At 41.0% G+C, this 17,353-nt stretch overlaps 1 protein-coding gene across 2 annotated transcripts in view; it reads left to right on the top strand.

The window, feature by feature from the left end:
• The window catches only part of LOC124615885 (voltage-dependent calcium channel subunit alpha-2/delta-3), an 824,663-nt gene that overhangs the window by 766,280 nt on the left and 41,030 nt on the right, over positions 1–17,353 (top strand). For both annotated transcript variants that reach the window (XM_047144053.1, XM_047144054.1), the window contains 3 exons: positions 11,387–11,526; positions 13,699–13,959; positions 16,271–16,418. In XM_047144053.1, the coding sequence (XP_047000009.1) occupies positions 11,387–11,526; positions 13,699–13,959; positions 16,271–16,418 (549 nt within the window). The remainder of the gene's footprint in view (positions 1–11,386; positions 11,527–13,698; positions 13,960–16,270; positions 16,419–17,353) is intronic.

The raw sequence follows: 17,353 nt of genomic DNA on the forward strand, positions 1-17,353 counted from the left end.
TGAATTCTCGGTACACGTCCGTACACTTTCACGCGCGACCACTGACTCGGGCAAAGAGCTTGCCAAAAACAAAGATATTACCCGCGACTTGGTCGATAGTCGCCACAGGTCTTTTTTAAGACTAGGAAAAAGGACGTACATGTATTTACCTGTCAGACAGATATTCTGTTAGATTATAGGAGTAGTGGGCAATGTTTTAATATCTGAGGATTTTCAGTCTCCTACCCAGTGTTTTTTTTTAGCAACTATTAAAGACTTCTGCATCAGAATATAAAACTCAGCCTAAACTCTTGATTGAGACCTGTAGTCTGTACGGGTTCTGCAATAACTGGACCAAGGATTGAAAGTACTGTTTTGGTTTATAGTGGAGCTGAAGATGACATAAGTGTTGCACCAAAACTAGTTATTTGAAATGAATTTCTTTGATGATGTGGCTGGAGATTTTTTTTTTTTTTTTTTTTTTTTTTTTTTTTTTTTTTTTTTTTTTTTTTTTTTTTTTTTTTTTTCGTGAACTTCTATTATGGTCATGAATTTCACACTTTATTCATTCATCAACTTTACATTATTTTATATTGTTACTCCACCTGTCTGTAGAATAAATATTTTTTGCTGTTAGGTGAAATATCCAGCAAGATTATATCATAGGATCATTTATGAGTGAAAGTATGCAAAGCATGCCAGCAGTACTGTAAGCAGGTCAATGTAATGGGGGTAAACTCTTAAGTTCAAAGCAGGCATACTTGAGCTTTTGGTTTATTCATTAGTGCATTTGTGTCACATCAGTTTGTTATGGCACACCATATTTAACAATTCCACCCTCCATTTTTTTTATTTCAGTGGTAATAACTGTTAATGTGACACACTGTATTTTGTTGCTAAAATATAATGCTCTCCGTGCCAATGGAATGCCTTCAGCATCAAATGTTTTAGTTTTCCTAGAAGAATTGTATTGACTGCACAATTGCAAACTGGCTGGAAAACAGAAAATGCCAACAAGGTAAATTTTCTTGTTCACTATAACTGAGTCAGTGACATCACATGTTGCCATCCCTGCAGAGAAGTCCTCACAAAATTCAAATTGAGTGGTTGTTAAAAGGTTATTGTCATTAAGGTGATCACTATCCTGTTATAAGCTACCTTTCCACCCACATATTTGAGAACATGGGAATTAGAAAGATGGGTCTGTAATTAAAGGTCGCATGATTATCTTCACTATCGTAAATAAAACAATGGAAAATCCAGGATAGAATAACGATAATAGTATGAAAAGGATAGACTGTTACTCACCATATAGAGGAGTCAATGAACTGCAGCCATACACAGCAAAAAGAATGCTATACATTTGACCTTTCGGCCATAGGGCTTTCTTCTAAAGTAAAAAATACACATGCAGTCACACAAGCACAACTCACACACAACTGACCAGTGCCTTTGGCCACCGCCTGGGATGAGTAGAGCAATTGCCCCTGATGAGAAGGCAATCTGTGTGTGGTGGGGGTAATAAGGGGGCTGGGGCGGATAGGGGAGGGGGGGTAGCAAGGTAGGGGTGGGGGAAGGTGCAGTGCTGCTTGAGCTGTGATGAAGGAACATGGTGGCGACAAGGTAGGGCTGCTAGGTGCAGTCCGGAGGTTTTTTTTTTGGGGGGGGGGGGGGGGGGGCACAGGGTGGGAAGCAGAAAAGAAGAGAAATAGGGGAGGGGAAAAAAGACTAGTAGGAGTGTTGGTGGAACAGAAGGCTGTGTAATGTTGGAGTGGGAACAGGGAAGATGATAGGTAGCAGGTGAAAGACATGGACTAATGAAGGTAGAGGCCAGGGGATTGCTAGAAAATCGGATATATTACAGGGAGAGTTCCCACTTGAGCCATGCAAAAAATCTGGTGTTGAAAGGAAAGATTGAGATGGTGCATGCTGTGAAGCAGTCATTGAAATGAAGCACAGTCCATGACTGCAGTGCCTAAGACCGCTCGGCTAATCCCGCGCGGCGATCAGTTTGTCCCTTTCACATCCTTTGATGGGATATGAGAAGCCTGTGACCACAGAAGAGTAGGTGGTGAATGTATGAGACAGTCCTTACATGTAGGTCTATTACAGGTATATAAGCCATGAGGCAAAAGGTTGAGAGCAAGGGTAGAGCAAAAATTTACAAGGATGTTGTGTAGGTTTGGTGGGCGGCTGAATACCACAGTGGGAGGGGTGGGAAGGATTTAGGTAGGGTACTCCTCATTTCAGGGCAGGACGAGAGGTAGTCGAAACGCTGGCAGAGAATGTGATTAGTTGCTCCAGTCCTTATATTCGCAGAAAGAACCACAATCCACCACCTAAAAAATGATCCTGACCTTATAATACTACCTGCCAACAAAGGTTCCACCACTGTGGTTTTGAACTGCAGTGGTGGAGAGGCTCCAACAGCTGTCAGATTTGTCCACTTACAAACCTGCCATAGTGACCCCATCCCAGAAGTCCAACAAGATCTCCAGTCTCTTCTTAGAACCTTAGGCCCCTCCCAGAACCTTATCCTCAAGTCTCTCTCTCTCTCTCTCTCTCTCTCTCTCTCTCTCTCTCTCTCTCTCTCTCTCTCTCTCTCTCCCCCCCCCCCCCCCCCCCCTCACCCTTACTACTCACCACACTCCTACCTTCTGTATGCTTCCTAAAGTCCTTAAACTCAACAAGGTTGTAGAACAACCTCCAAACCTCCCCCACGCCTCCTCATAGCTGACAAACCCTGTCTTGCAGACCTACTACACTTATGTCCCCTCCAAAACTCCCTCCCACCACCACACAGAACACAGAACCTAAACAGACCCACAACACAGTTACGAACCTTTCCTCCAGGAGCCTTAGTACCACAGAAATATCAGTCCTTTCCAAAGGCCTCACCTTTTGTCCCACTCCCAAATTCAGCCATGCAGGACTAGTTAAAGACCTTCTCTCCTCCTCCCTGTCACTACAGTGGAAACACTTTTTGTCACCAACCCGACCAATCAGACCCAACCAAAGACCAATATTGAATGTTGCCTGTCCTTCACCTACCTATCCCCTTCTCTGTTTCCACTCCAGCACTATACAGCCTTCCATTCCACCAACAAACCAACTAATCTTTTTCCCCTCCGCTACTTCTCTGCTTTCCCACCTCCAGACTGCACCTACAACTGGCAGCCCTACCCTGTCCACACCATATCTGTGGCATCTCTCACAAGCAGCACTACAACTCCTCACCCCCCCCCCCCCCCCCCCCCAACCTACTATCCTTCCCCTTCCCCCTAGCTGCACCAGCCTCCTCCTTCCCATCAACATGCATGGATTGCTTTTCCATTGGGTGCAGTTGCATTGTACAGCAGTCTGGCCTCAGCAGCCAGAGACAGTGGTCATGTGTGTGTGAGTTGTACTTGTGTGTATGTGTTTTCTATTTTAGAAGAAGGCTTGTGGTCGTAATCTCAAATGTATAGCAGTCTTTTTGTTGTGCAACTCATTGTCAGTGTCTCCTCTGTATGGTGAGCAGCAAACCATCCTTTCCATAATACTGTCATAAACAGATGTTACTGTTGCATTTATCAGTTTTTTAGGAAATACAAGTTGACTAACTGCAAAGGTATTTCAAGGAGGCACTATAAAGTCAGCACAGAATTACAGTACACAGCTGGGTTGACAACTGGAATGTAACAATACCTTATCATATATTACAGTAATGCGGGATTTCACTAAGATAGAAACCGTTTAGCACTCAAAAATAGCATCTAGAAAATAGTATGTATGTGACCCTCTCCTGGAAGTCTGAAATATTACTTTTTTATTTTATTGTTTGTACATTTTAAAATGAGAATCACATTCAGGAAAACTAGGCGTCTCTAACTTTAAAATGGAATATTTTTGTATCACTAGACTGATTCTTTTGAGCCACAGGAAAATCTATTTTAACAGTTGTTTGCATGTACAGTCAGCTAAGGTTTCTTGCATGAGATATTTGGCCCTCACGAACTCTTCAGTAGCTTCCAATGTGTAGTTAAGAGATTGCCCCCAACAGATGGAACTACAATATAAAAATCCATATTTTTCACTTGCACTGTGCGTAAGTCTTGCAATGTGACTTAAGGTATGATTTACTGGAGATGGTCACAAACAGATCTCTCACATGTTATACAGGCCTACCTCTGAACTGACACTACACAAGCCATCCTATGCTGTATAGTAGAGGGGTACAGTCTGCCTCCATAGTTGAGAGGTCAGTTTGGATAACTACCATGTGGAGGTCTTGGATTCAATTCCCAATATTGCCAGGGATTATTTCTTTGTAGGAGAACTGGAGTGGGCTCCATTCAGCCTTCTAATGCGAGTTGAGGAGCTACTTGAATGAGAAGTGGTGACTTCAAAGTCTGGAAAACTGATAAAAGCCAAGAGAGCACTGTGTTGACTCCTCACCTCTCCATATTGCATCCGAATGATGCCATATGGCAGAGAATGGCATGGTGACTGGTATGCACAGCATGGTCCTCTGAGCTTTCTTTGGGCTGGTCATGGAGTTTAGACTCTCTCTCTCTCTCTCTCTCTCTCTCTCTCTCTCTTTCTTTTTTTGTGGAGGGTGGTAGGAAAAGAGGGTACAGTTAATGCTCCCTCACAATATCCACTCACACATTCCTCTTTTCTGCAACTGTGTAAATGTCTCTTAGCATGCCAATGCATCCAATCATTGTGCCTAGCATGCCCTCCATGACAGCATCTATCTGATGCCTCTCATAAAGTTTTGACCATCAACAGTTTTGTAGAATGTGCTTTCTGTATCTGGCAGTCCCCTTCATTCCCAAAGGAAGATGCATTTGAATCTGATGTTTAATGTCTTCAGTTTTTTTGCTAAACAATGCCTCTTACACTTTGATGCTATAGTAGTACATTGAAGTGCCATTTTCCCCAGGAATTTTGGTTTTTAACCTTTTTTTTTTTAAAAAAATGTCAGAGGGACTTCTATTAACAATGTGGATTCGGAATACACTTTATGTGTATTTAATCATTGTTCCAGCTTGTAACATTCATATGTAGTGCCTAACTAGGTTTGAAAACATCTTATCTTTGGTGTGATGAAGTCAAAAGAGAAATGGAGGCAAGTAGCTAAATATTAAAATTATTTCTTATGAAGCTCCCTAACAAACAAGTAACCTGCTCCGTTTGACACTACAATGTGGTACCAGAGCTCCTGGACTTTCCGATTGGGATATGATGTGAGTAGACATGTAGTAGGCCCTTCAGTCTGATTAATTTTATCCATATATACTCTCCCTTCATTTGCTACCCTCTTATTCATTATTTTAGTTCATTACCTTAAAATAATAATTGAAAATACAGGTTTTTACTTGAAGATAGCGCTTCTGCAGGTCAGGAAACTCACAGTGTTCAAACAAATGCCATTAATAAAAATATAGTCTAGACTGCCTACTGATTTTTCTGCAAATAATATGATTTTCTGTTTATTACATTATTTTATGGGTCAGTGTGTCAGTTACTGCTATCATTGGATCCAATAACTAATAACAAAAGTAATGTAAAATCTGAGATGTATTATGTATACATTCCAGTCAAAAACCCGCCCACTAAACTTAGAATTTCTGAAAGAAATTTCATTGTTGACAAAATAATCCATGGATATGCTGTAAATAGTCTTCATGGGTTTGCCGCTGGATGACGTTGGTGCAAATTCCACAATATTTCCTCGGAGTAACTGTCCAACATCTTCAGGTGATTGAACCTTGCTGGTGGCTGGATATGACTGACAATATCCACACATCGACACCCTGCGTACAGAACACGTGCAAAGAATATGCAGGCACAGAAATCATGCAAGTGCAATGATTTGCAGATAGATGTGCCAGAGTCAAACGACCTCTGCTGAAAATCGCAGATTGGCCCTGAAAGTCTGCTGTATGCTGTGTTTACTAACAGTGTGACCTGATGTTGCTCATTAAAAAACTGTAATAGACTAATGTTATGATGGGCCTGTTATCAAAAATCTTGATTTAATATTTCAACACGAGCTTACAACAACATAGGTCGTATTTCATGACCAATATTTTGAACTAGTGGATGGTGTCGCCATGGGAAGCCCTCTGCCTCCTGCGGTGACTAATTATTTTTTGGAGGACTTAGAAGAAGAAGCTCTACAGTCAGCCACTCTCAAACCCTCCTCTTTTTTTTTTTTTTTTTTTTTTTTTTTTTTTGCAGTATGTGGAGTAGACATTTGCGGTGTGGCTACATGGACTTGAAACTCTACCTGTGTTTCTTCAGCATTTAAATTTGCTCCATCCAAATATAAACTTCACAGTGTAAGTGGAAAAAGATGGTACTTTATCTTTTCTTGATGTTTTGGTATGAAGGAAAGCAGATGGAACCTTGGGACACAGCATCTACCACTACCCAACACATAGTTCTATATTTGCAGGCTACAAACTGTCACCGCCCTGCACAATGCAGGAGTGCATTACGTACTTTAGTTCATAGAGCGCGTGTGGTATCTGATCCTGAAAGCCTGTCAGGTGAGATACAACATTTGAAGACAGTGTTCTGAGAAAATGATTATTCTGGGAGACAGTTATGTAATGGATTCAAGCCCAAGTGGGTTCAATCTGTGGAGCAGAATGAAGATACAAAGACACCCACAACTTTGGCCTTCTTCCTTGGGAGATGTTTGTTGACAATCTGCAGAACTCAGGAACCTCTTTGATTTGGTTAAGGATGATCTTGGCATGTTCTACATCCTGGAGGACCTCCTCACTACAGATCAATTGGAATGAAAGTAAATCTAATCTAATCAGGAAACGTGGTGTATATAAGATTCCTTGTCAGTGTGGGGTGCCATATAGAGGCCAGACATGTCACACAGTACAAGAATGCTGCGATGAACATCAGTGTCATACACGCCTACGCCAAATGGAGAAGCCGGCAATTGTAGAACACTGTCTAAATACAGGACATTGCATGATTTATGAGGGCAGAAGTTTTATCCCCGGCATCATCTTTTTAGGATTCCATCATGAAGGAAGCAATACACATCCATACAGCTGATAATCTCAACAATAGGGATGCAGCATTTCAACTGAGGACAGCATGGAACCCTGCATTGGCTGCTGTAAATCACGACAAGAAAATAAAGTTTTATGATAACAGGCCCGTCATAACATTGGCCTACCACAGTTTTTAGTGAGTAATGTCTAGCCACACTGTTAGTAAATTTAGCATACAGTGCATGCACAGGAGGGCCGTTCTGCAATTTTCGGCAGAGGCATTTGACTATGGCACCATCTATCTGCAAATCGTTGCGCATGCGTGATTTCCACGCCTGTGAATTCTTTGCGTACGTGTTCTATATGTGAGGTGTCAACATATGACTACTGTCAGTCATATCTAGCCACCAGCAAGGTTCAACCACCTAAAGATGTCGGCCGGTTGCTCCGAGGAAATATTGTGGAATTTGCATGTCATCCAGTGGCAAAACCCAAGAAGACTATTTACAACATACTGGCTGGGAAAGTGTGAAGAGTCACACCTGGGTACACTGCCAGCTGTTGGTGTTCAAAGGGCACAAAATTTCAATGATAAGTCCATTCACAGTTGTGGGGTGTACTACATAACTGACCATATGGTGGCTCAGGGGCAGCTTATATCCTTGTCACTCCATCCTCCCAAACTCTCTTTTCCTGTGCTCCCTCTGAGGCCCTCTCCCAGAGGCATGCTGGCAGGTTGACTGCCACAGCATTCAGCACCCCACACACAATTCACTCCCTGTGGACAGGGTTGGTGTGGTGGCAGCAGTGGCTTCATAATCCCTTGGGTCTATTCCCAGTGTTTACCTGTAGTCTTGCTGTTGATCCTAACTAAACAAAGTTGAATTGAATTGAATTTGATCCTGTAAGTTTACATTGTGTACAGTAAATGTACGTGTAATATAGAACATGTCAAAGTATTAACATTCATTATCACTTATTTTTCTACACCTTTAGCTTACATTTTTACATCATTGATAATGAATAATAATATATACAAATGTAATGGCATAAGTATTCTGCAACACTGTAAAACTCGTTTTCAGTGAGATAGTCTTTAAGTTTCTTTGGAAAGTCATTGTGAAGTACACTATCTTGCAGGTTTTTAGGCAGACTTCTTAGTAGTCTGATACCAGAGTACTGGGGTCCTTTTTTTAGCATTGCCAGTTGGTGGGGTATGCTCCGTACTTCATTCTTCCTTCTTGTATTGTGGGTGTGTGTACACTAGTATTTGTAATCCAGTCCTCACTACCTTTTGTGATGTACATTATTGTTTTGTATATATGCAACGATGAAAAAGTTAAGATACCCAAATTCTTGAAACAGTTTCTGCACGTTTCAGAGGTCTTTCTTCTTAAAATGGTCCTAATTGCTTTTTTTTATAATGTGAACACTCGTTTTGTCTCTTGTTTGTTTGAGTTTCCCTACACAGTCACACCATACTGTAAGTATGGTTCGAAAAGTCCATGGTACACTGTACACAGAAGGTTCTTGTCTGAATACTGTGATAGCTGCACCATTAAGAATATGACAGGGCTCAGTTTCTTACAGACATTATTAATATGGTTTTTTTTTTCCATTTCAGTTCATTATCCACAAGAATACCTAAGAATCTAGCAGATTCTACTTCTTCCAGCCTTGTTCCATCAACCTCTAAATCTATGTATAAAGCCTTTTCCTTGTTTTTAAACACTACATACATAGTCTTTTTTAGATTTATAAGTGTGGGACTTCAAGATTTGCTGAGCTTGTAGTCAGTATTGCAGTTGTTTACTTGTTCCCTGCTTCAAATCTCAATAGATTCCCTTGTGATGCAGTCCCCGTAATGTGTTCACGGAGCAAGGACTATGGTGCACTCATACTCAATGTTATGTATTTCCAATAGGCAGTGATTTGCAACTGCAGTTTTGTTGGGCGGTAGCAGATAAGTATGTCACTGATTTTCCTGGCAGCAGTTTTTAACAGTGGATATTGTCTTTTTCTGGTGTATGATTTGCTGCATTGGTGGGTGATTTGATACATCTAATCCTTGTAAAGTACAGGATTGTCCATGACACTCCCCAGAAATGCTCGTGTCTGACTAGGTGAATAGAAAACTCTTAGTGTTGTATCAAGTTGATCAATTATACTTTTTCCAATCATGTCATTGTTGGAGAAAGTAGGATGGACCCTTTGAAAATAACACAGTGTCTACTAAGACACTGCTTTACTGCTTTTAGCCTGTATTTGAATTTATGGACATCTGGTGATTTTATACACTACTGGCCATTAAAATTGCTGCACCACGAAGATGTCATGCTAGAGATGCAAAATTTAACTGACATGAAGAAGATGCTGTGATATGCAAATGATTAACTTTTCAGAGCATTCGCACAAGGTTGGCACCAGTGGCGACACCTACAACATCCTGACATGAGGAAATTTTCCAACCAATTTCTCATAAACAAACAGCAGTTGACTGGCGTTGCCTGGTAAAACGTTGTTGTGATGCCTCGTGTAAGGAGGAGAAATGTGTACCATCACGTTTCCGACTTTGATAAAGGTCGGATTGTAGCCTATCGTGATTACGGTTTATAGTATCGCAACATTGCTGCTCACGTTGGTTGAGATCCAATGACTGTTAGCAGAATATGGAATCGGTGGGTTCAGGAGGGTAATATGGAATGCCGTGCCGGATCCCAACGGCCTCGTATCACTAGCAGTCGAGATGACAGGCATCTTATCCGCATGGCTGTAACGGATCGTGCAGCCACGTCTCGATCCCTGAGTCAACAGATGGGGACGTTTGCAAGACAACAACCATGTGCACGAACAGTTCGATGATGTTTGCAGTAGCATGGACTATCAGCTTGGAGGCCATGGCTGCTGTTACCCTTGACACTGCATTACAGACAGGAGTGCCTGCGGTGGTGTACTCAACGACGAACCTGGGTGCACGAATGGCAAAACATCATTTTTCAGATGAATACAGGTTCTGTTTACAGCATCATGATGGTCGCATCCGTATTTGGCAACATTGCGGGAAACGCACATTGGAAGTGTGTATTCGTCATCACCATACTGGTGTATCACCCGGTGTGATAGTATGGGGTGCCATTGGTTACACGTCTTAGTCACCTCTTGTTCACATTGACGGCACTTTGAACAGTGGACGTTACATTTCAGATGTGTTACAACCCGTGGCTCTATCCTTCATTCAATCCCTGCGAAACCCTACATTTCAGCAGGATAATGCACGACCGCATGTTGCAGGTCCTGTACGGGCCTTTCTGGATACAGAAAATGTTCGACTGCTGCCCTGGCCAGCACATTCTCCAGATCTCTCACCAATTGAAAATGTCTGGTCAATGTTGGCCCAGCAACTGGCTCGTCACAATACGCCAGTCTCTACTCTTGATGAACTGTGGTATCGTGTTGAAGCTGCATGGGCAGCAGTACCCGTACACGCCATCCAAGCTCTGTTTGACCTAATGCCCAGGCGTATCAAGGCCGTTATTATGGCTAGAGGTAGTTGTTCTGGGTACTGATTTCTCAGGATCTATGCACCCAAACTGCGTGAAAATGTAATCACATGTCAGTTCTAGTATAATATATTTGTCCGATGAATACCCGTTCATCATCCGCATTTCTTCTTGGTGTAGCAATTGTAATGGCCAGTAGTGTATATAAAGATGACGAAGCATACTGAATAAGAACTTTTTCAGTTCTAAATTTAAGATATAAGTCCAGTATTGTCTGGTACACTGTACTTCGTATGACACCAAGGGGAAAATAAATAAAATTTTCATTTTGTTGATGTTGGAGAATATTTGATGATGAGGATTTCAGAGTATGCACTTTATACCTATCTTGGTATGAAAAGTACAATACTGATTGCTAACGTTTTAATTAATTGTGTGTATGTTTTATGATGCTGTCCCATGAGTAATTGACGGTACTGTGACTGGTATCGACCACCCAGATGTCATCTTGAGTCTGTCAATAGAGGAAAAGAGAGGCGGTATAGAATCTATAAAATCTGCTAAGTAACTATCTATGTAACAATTATTGAATTGAATTGACTCATTTTGTAAGCAGTGATGTAACTTTCCCATTCTGTTGTCAACAATACTAAACATATCATTTGGTAGAAGTCAAGGTTTTATAGGTTGTGTGAGAAACACTCTTTGTTTATTCACACATGTCTGCATTGTATCATAAAAAATATAATCAGTCAGTCTCTTTATCTCCATGGACAGTATGCCATTTTTCCACCAAAAAAAAGTGACTTATTTAATGTAATGACATTGACTTACTTCAGTATTGTAATGAGATAGAAATTCTCCTGTGGTTAACTGTGTTTGTTCTTTTGCTTTGCTCAGGTGAGAAGAATGGAAGCCTGGTGACAGCCAGTCATGCCATATTCCACTCAAAGGATCGTCTCAGTGCCCCAGCTGCAGTTGTTGGCTTTCAGTTCCAGCACTCAGCTCTTTCAACATTGTTCAGGAATATAACATACAGTGTGCGTACTTTCTTCTACCTTTGTTTGAGATTAATGTTTCCTAGGACCTGTTCATAAAGGAAAACATTTTTTGTTAAAGATTGAAAGAAAAAAACTTATTAAAACTTCTGTGAATATTTTACTGTGAATGTTTTTAGGAAGACTTAAAGGTAACTGCAGTTACAAATCTTCATCATTATAAACATTAAAAGCATTACATAATAAAAAAACACTTTTTGTCCATATTCCATGAAAAATTTTATAATTTCTTACGCCACCTAGGTTTCAGGTTACGAGTTCTTGGTCAAAATCAGTTGTAGATATACATACTGATAGCAGATAATTTACCATTAACTGGAATGCAGCATATTTGTGAGGAACTGGATACTCTGAAATAACTGGAATAAAGGAATCTGTCAATTTGTCCTTCCTGTATATTTTAAACTGGTGGATTCATGTCTGTATGTTTATGATACTGTCTAGAAACCTGTTCCATATGGAATTGTTTGTTTTCATTCTAGAAAGTTACCTAGGGATTTTGAATTCATTGATCATAATACACCAGAAAAAGAAAATAACATCTTCATAAATAGTAAAAGAGACCACTCACCGAGTAGCAGAAGCATTGAATCATCAAAAGGAAAGCCCCCCCCCCCCCCCCCCCCCCCCCCACACACAAACACACAAACACTCTGTAATGGCTAGAAAGACAGTGCTGGGATTGAAGTTCAGCAGATGGACTGGCATGGGGAAAGTGTCATGAGATGTGGGTAGAGGGAGGAAGAGGCAGAAAGCATGAGGAGGAGTTGGGGAAGGGTAACTACCTGCTTGGAGAGAGGCAGTAGGTACGCAAGTTAGGAATGCGGGAAGGAGGGGTGGCAGGTGCATTTGCTAGGCATGCAGCACATGGGTACCTGAGCTGGGGACATGCTTTGCATGAAAAAGATGGAGTGGAAATGTGGTTGAGAGGGAGTGGCATGACTGAAGAAGAGGAAACTGGTGGGTACAGAGACTGGAGACTGTGGGTTGGTAGAGACTGAGCCCAGGGAGAAATACACTGGCAAATAATGTATTACAAAGATAATCCAATCTACGTAGTATAGAAAAGATTGTTCAGTGAGAAGGATCCAGATAGTGCAGGTTGCGAAGCAGTCATTGAACTCGAGCAGGTTGTGGTCAGCAATGTGATGTGGCACTGAGACGTCAGCTTTGTTCTTGGCCACAGTTTGATGGTGACCTGTTATTCTAGTGGACAGTTGGTCAGTAGTCATGCCCATATAAAGTGCTGTTTAGTGATAAATAAATGTGGACAAGACTACCAACTATCTGCCCACCAGCCTGAATGGCCACTGTCAAACTTTGACCAGAACAGTGACTCATCACACTGTTGAGCACAACAGGCCCAAGTTCAGTGGCTGCTTCACAACCCCTGCCACCTGGATCCTTCCTTCCAGCACCCGCTTCTGTGTTATGTAGGTGGGAGCTATCCTTGCAACACATCCTTTGCTCCTGTTACACTCCTGGCCTCAGTCTCCACTATCTCAATGTCCTCACACCCCCTAATCAGCAGTGTCCGCTTCCTCTGCATGTCACCCCATCCCAATCCATCTCTCCACATCACCATCTTCATGTGCCGAATGTCTGGCACATGCAGTTGCCCCCACTCCCTCTTGCATTTCTAGCCTGCACACCTGATGCCTCCCTCCAAGCCATTAGCTACCCCTCCTCCTGCTTCCTGTGTGTTTCTTCCTCTACCTCCCCCCCTCCCCCGTGAGGCAACTCTCTCCCAGCAGTCCAGCTGCTGAAAGGTAGACAGGTGCGTGTGTGTGTGTTGTGTGTGTGGTGGGGGAGGGGGGGGGGGGGGGGGGGGGACCTGCACACGTGCGTGTGCATGGGAAAGAAAGAAAAGGAGAGCAAGTTTTGCTATTGGTAAATAAATCACTGTCTGTCCTGGGTACATCTTCTGTGTTCAGAGGAACTATTAAAATATTCTAAATGTGTATTTTTCCCATACAGTAGTCTGTCATTGTATACTCTGTCCACATTTCTGTGAGAAGCAAGCCATAAAAAACTTCTTAAATGTTAGAATCATCTGCTTTCCTCATTTGTAGTGTTAAAAATTATTTCAGTGTGTGTAACAAATACTTATGTTTTTGTGTGTGGATTTTGCTTATACAAAGGAAATTGTTTCAGTGTCTAGATGTTCTACCAAACTGCACTAGAAACAGAACATGTGCATCAGACATTTTGGAATGCTACCTCCTGGATAACAACGGATATGTCGTCGTTTCTGAAAATCACAGAGACACGGGAAAGTTTTTTGGTGAAGTCCGACATTCAGTTATGAATCAGCTGATAGAGCAGAATGTGTTCCAAAGTATACACATTTTTGACTATCAAGCTGTGTGTTTCAGACCAAAGTCAACAGATAATGCAGCATCATTTCGCATCACAGTGAGTTTATGTTACAAATACATGAGCATGTACTTCATTACGAAAAATAGTATACAATGTGAGTTAAATTACATACTAAAAGCAAAATATTAATGGGAAAGAAAACATTATCTTGCTCTAATTCTTTATTAGGATGAACTTTCACAAATTCTTTTACTTTAACATTTATGTACACCTTTTGTATATGTTATATAAAAATAATTATTTTCAGGGTAGAAGAGAGAATAAGTTTTAGTGTCACTTTTATTTCAATATTAGAAACTTATATATGCTCTAAAGCAATCACAGATATGGAGAACATGTATGATATGATTCTGTATCCCCCACTCTCTCGCTCGCTCTCTCTCTCTCTCTCTCTCTCTCTCTCTCTCTCTCTCTCTCTCTCTCTCACACACACACACACACACACACACACACACAAACACACACACACTTTTAAAAACAATCCACTCCACATCTCAGAAAGCAACACACAACTTCCCGGTCCCTCAAGATGGGACATGGTGAGATAATTGTTATTAGTTCTTGTATTATGGAGGCAATATCTTATATGTCAATCACTTGTGCACCTACATCTATACGCAGCAAACCCAGTGTGAAGTGTATGGCAGAGGATACTTCCCAATGTACCACATGCAGAATTCCTCGCTGCTCTCTTTGTGTATGAGACTTGGGAAGAATCACTGCTTAACTTCCTCTGTGCATACCATAATTAGGCTAATCTTGTCCGTGTGGGGTGATACATAATAGGCTGTAATATTTTCATAGATGCATATTAATACTGGTCACTGAAACATTTTAAGTAGGCTTTTGCAGGTTAGTAGGCATCTATCGTTAAGCGTCTGCCACTTCAAGTTTTTCAGCATCTCTGTGACGATCTTCCTTACGTCTTACAAACATGTGACCATTTGCACCATCCTTCTATGTAAATGCTAAATATCCCCGGTTAGTTCTATTTGGTACGGGTCCACACACTTGAGCAACTTTCTTTATCTTTGTTTGAATCTATGTGATCCCACAATTTAATATTCCTACAAATTGTTACACCCAAGTATCTATAATAGTTTACAAATTCCATTTGTGATTCATTGATAGTTCAGTCCTCAAATACAATGTTTTTCCATTTTATGTAGTACTTCCTGTCATTTCTTCCAAATTTGATTTTTTATAATAGAGGAAAACATTCCACGTGGGAAAAATATATATAAAAAACAAAGATGCTGTAACTTACCAAACGAGAAAGTGCTGGTATGTTGATAGACATAATGAAAAACACACAAACACACATACAAATTTCAAGCTTTCGCAACCCAAGGTTGCTTCATCAGGAAAGAGAGAAGGAGAGGGAAAGACAAAAAGATGTGGGTTTTAAGGGAGAGGGTAAGGAGTCATTGCAATCCCGGGAGTGGAAAGACTAACCTTAGGGGGAAAAAAGGACAGGTATAAACTCACACACACCCATATCCATCCGCACATATACAGACACAGGCAGACATATGTAAATGCCATCTGCCTGTGTCTGTATATGTGCGGATGGATGTGTGTGTGTGTGTGTGTGTGTGTGTGTGTGTGTGTGTGTGTGCGAGTGTAGTAGGGAAGGCAAACACTTCACTTCAGTTCCTTGGAGAATTTTAGGAAAGTGTGTTTCATCTGAAAAGGAGACCATATATGGGACACTATAGTGACCCGTTATTGAGTAGTGCTCAAGTGTCTAGGGTTCACACCAGGTCAGAGTCAAGGAAGGCATCAAAGCAATTCAGGGGTGGACTGCTACATTTGTTACTGACAGGTTCAAGCAGCAAGCAGTTATTATGGAGGTGCTTCAGGAACTCCAGTGGAAATCTCTGGAGGGAAGATGACTTTTTTTAGGTGCACTGTTGCAAAATTTTAGAGAACCAGTATTTGTAGCTGGCCGTAGAATAATTCTATTGGTACCAACATTCATTTCACATAAGAACCATGAAGGTAAGATAACAGAAATTGGGCTTGTACTGAGGCATATAAACTGTCATTTTTCTCTCGCTTTATTTGTAAGTGGAACAGGATAGGAAATGATTAGTAGTGGTGCAGGTTACCCTCTGTCATGCACAGTATGGTGACTTGCAGAGTATGTAAGTAGATTAGATACTGCTACTAATGTAAGTTATATGAGCTTCATTTCCCCTCCTCATAATGCTACTGCAGAATTTCCTTGTTGGTATTCAAAGGAAATTTATTGTTAATGTACTGAAGCATTATTTTTAGTGTTATGTATTTAGTACAATTTAATGTAGAAAGTAAGTGTTGTAATTACCCTTTTCTATTTTAACAGCCCTTGACACACTTTTTAAAGCTGCTAGACTGGTTGATTGGAAATGTTGTGTGGTTAGCAGCTCATACAAACTTACATCTCATGTGGCTGCAAGATGATGTGGCTGCTACAGCTATTTCTGGGGCATCTTCACAGCCTGATCCAGGAGGTAATATTTGCATTTCAATCAGAAATTCTCCATTTCTTCTTTGCAGTTGGTCTGGGTATACTGCTGTGATAACAACGTAATCTCTAACTTAATGTCCAGTCTTTGTACACAGTCATATGTAGAACTAGTTATAAAGGACCAGATTGAGAAATGTAAAATAAGGAGGAAGGAAACATTAATAGAGAGAAGTAGCTAATCACAAACAACTGCTGTTGGCCATATTTACTACCATGAAAGACAGTGTGTATTTTATTTGTTCATAAAAAGGGTCTCAGGTATGAATTAAATTTACTTTTGAATTTTCAAACATTGATGACTTGTTGCGTAATGTCTGTGGTCAGATTATTTGAGATTTTCTGACCAGGAATGGGAGGGGTACATGTTTCACTTTGGGCAAGGAATGAAAGACAGCATGGAGGCTATACTTGTGTTTAGTATTTTTATTACAATATGAGGGGCATCTAAAAATGTTCATTGAATGCACTAATATCTAAATATCAAACACACACACACACACACACACACACACATACACTCTTTCATTGACATTTGGATATTAGTGCATTCAATGAAGCAAAGCATAAACTCTTCTTCTCCTGCTCCTCCCTCCCTCCCTCCCTCCCTCCCTCCCTCCCTCCCTCTCTCTCTCTCTCTCTCTCTCTCTCTCTCTCTCTCTCTCTCTCTCTCTCTCTCTCTCTCTCTCTCTCTCTCTCTCTCCCCCCCCCTCCCTCCCTCCCTCCCTCCCTCCCTCCCTCCCTCCCCCCTAAAAAAAAAAAAAAAAAAAAAAAAATCTGCAGAGTTGCTTGTGATATTGATACATCTGTATGGTATGGAAGTTGTCAGTAGAGAAAATTTTTATACTGGTTAATACTTTATAGACAGAAAGCAAACTTTTTAATGGTGTTCCATGTTTGGGATTCCAATATTATTTCTGG

This window comes from Schistocerca americana, chromosome 5 (assembly GCF_021461395.2).
Source record: "Schistocerca americana isolate TAMUIC-IGC-003095 chromosome 5, iqSchAmer2.1, whole genome shotgun sequence".
Lineage (NCBI taxonomy): Eukaryota > Metazoa > Arthropoda > Insecta > Orthoptera > Acrididae > Schistocerca > Schistocerca americana.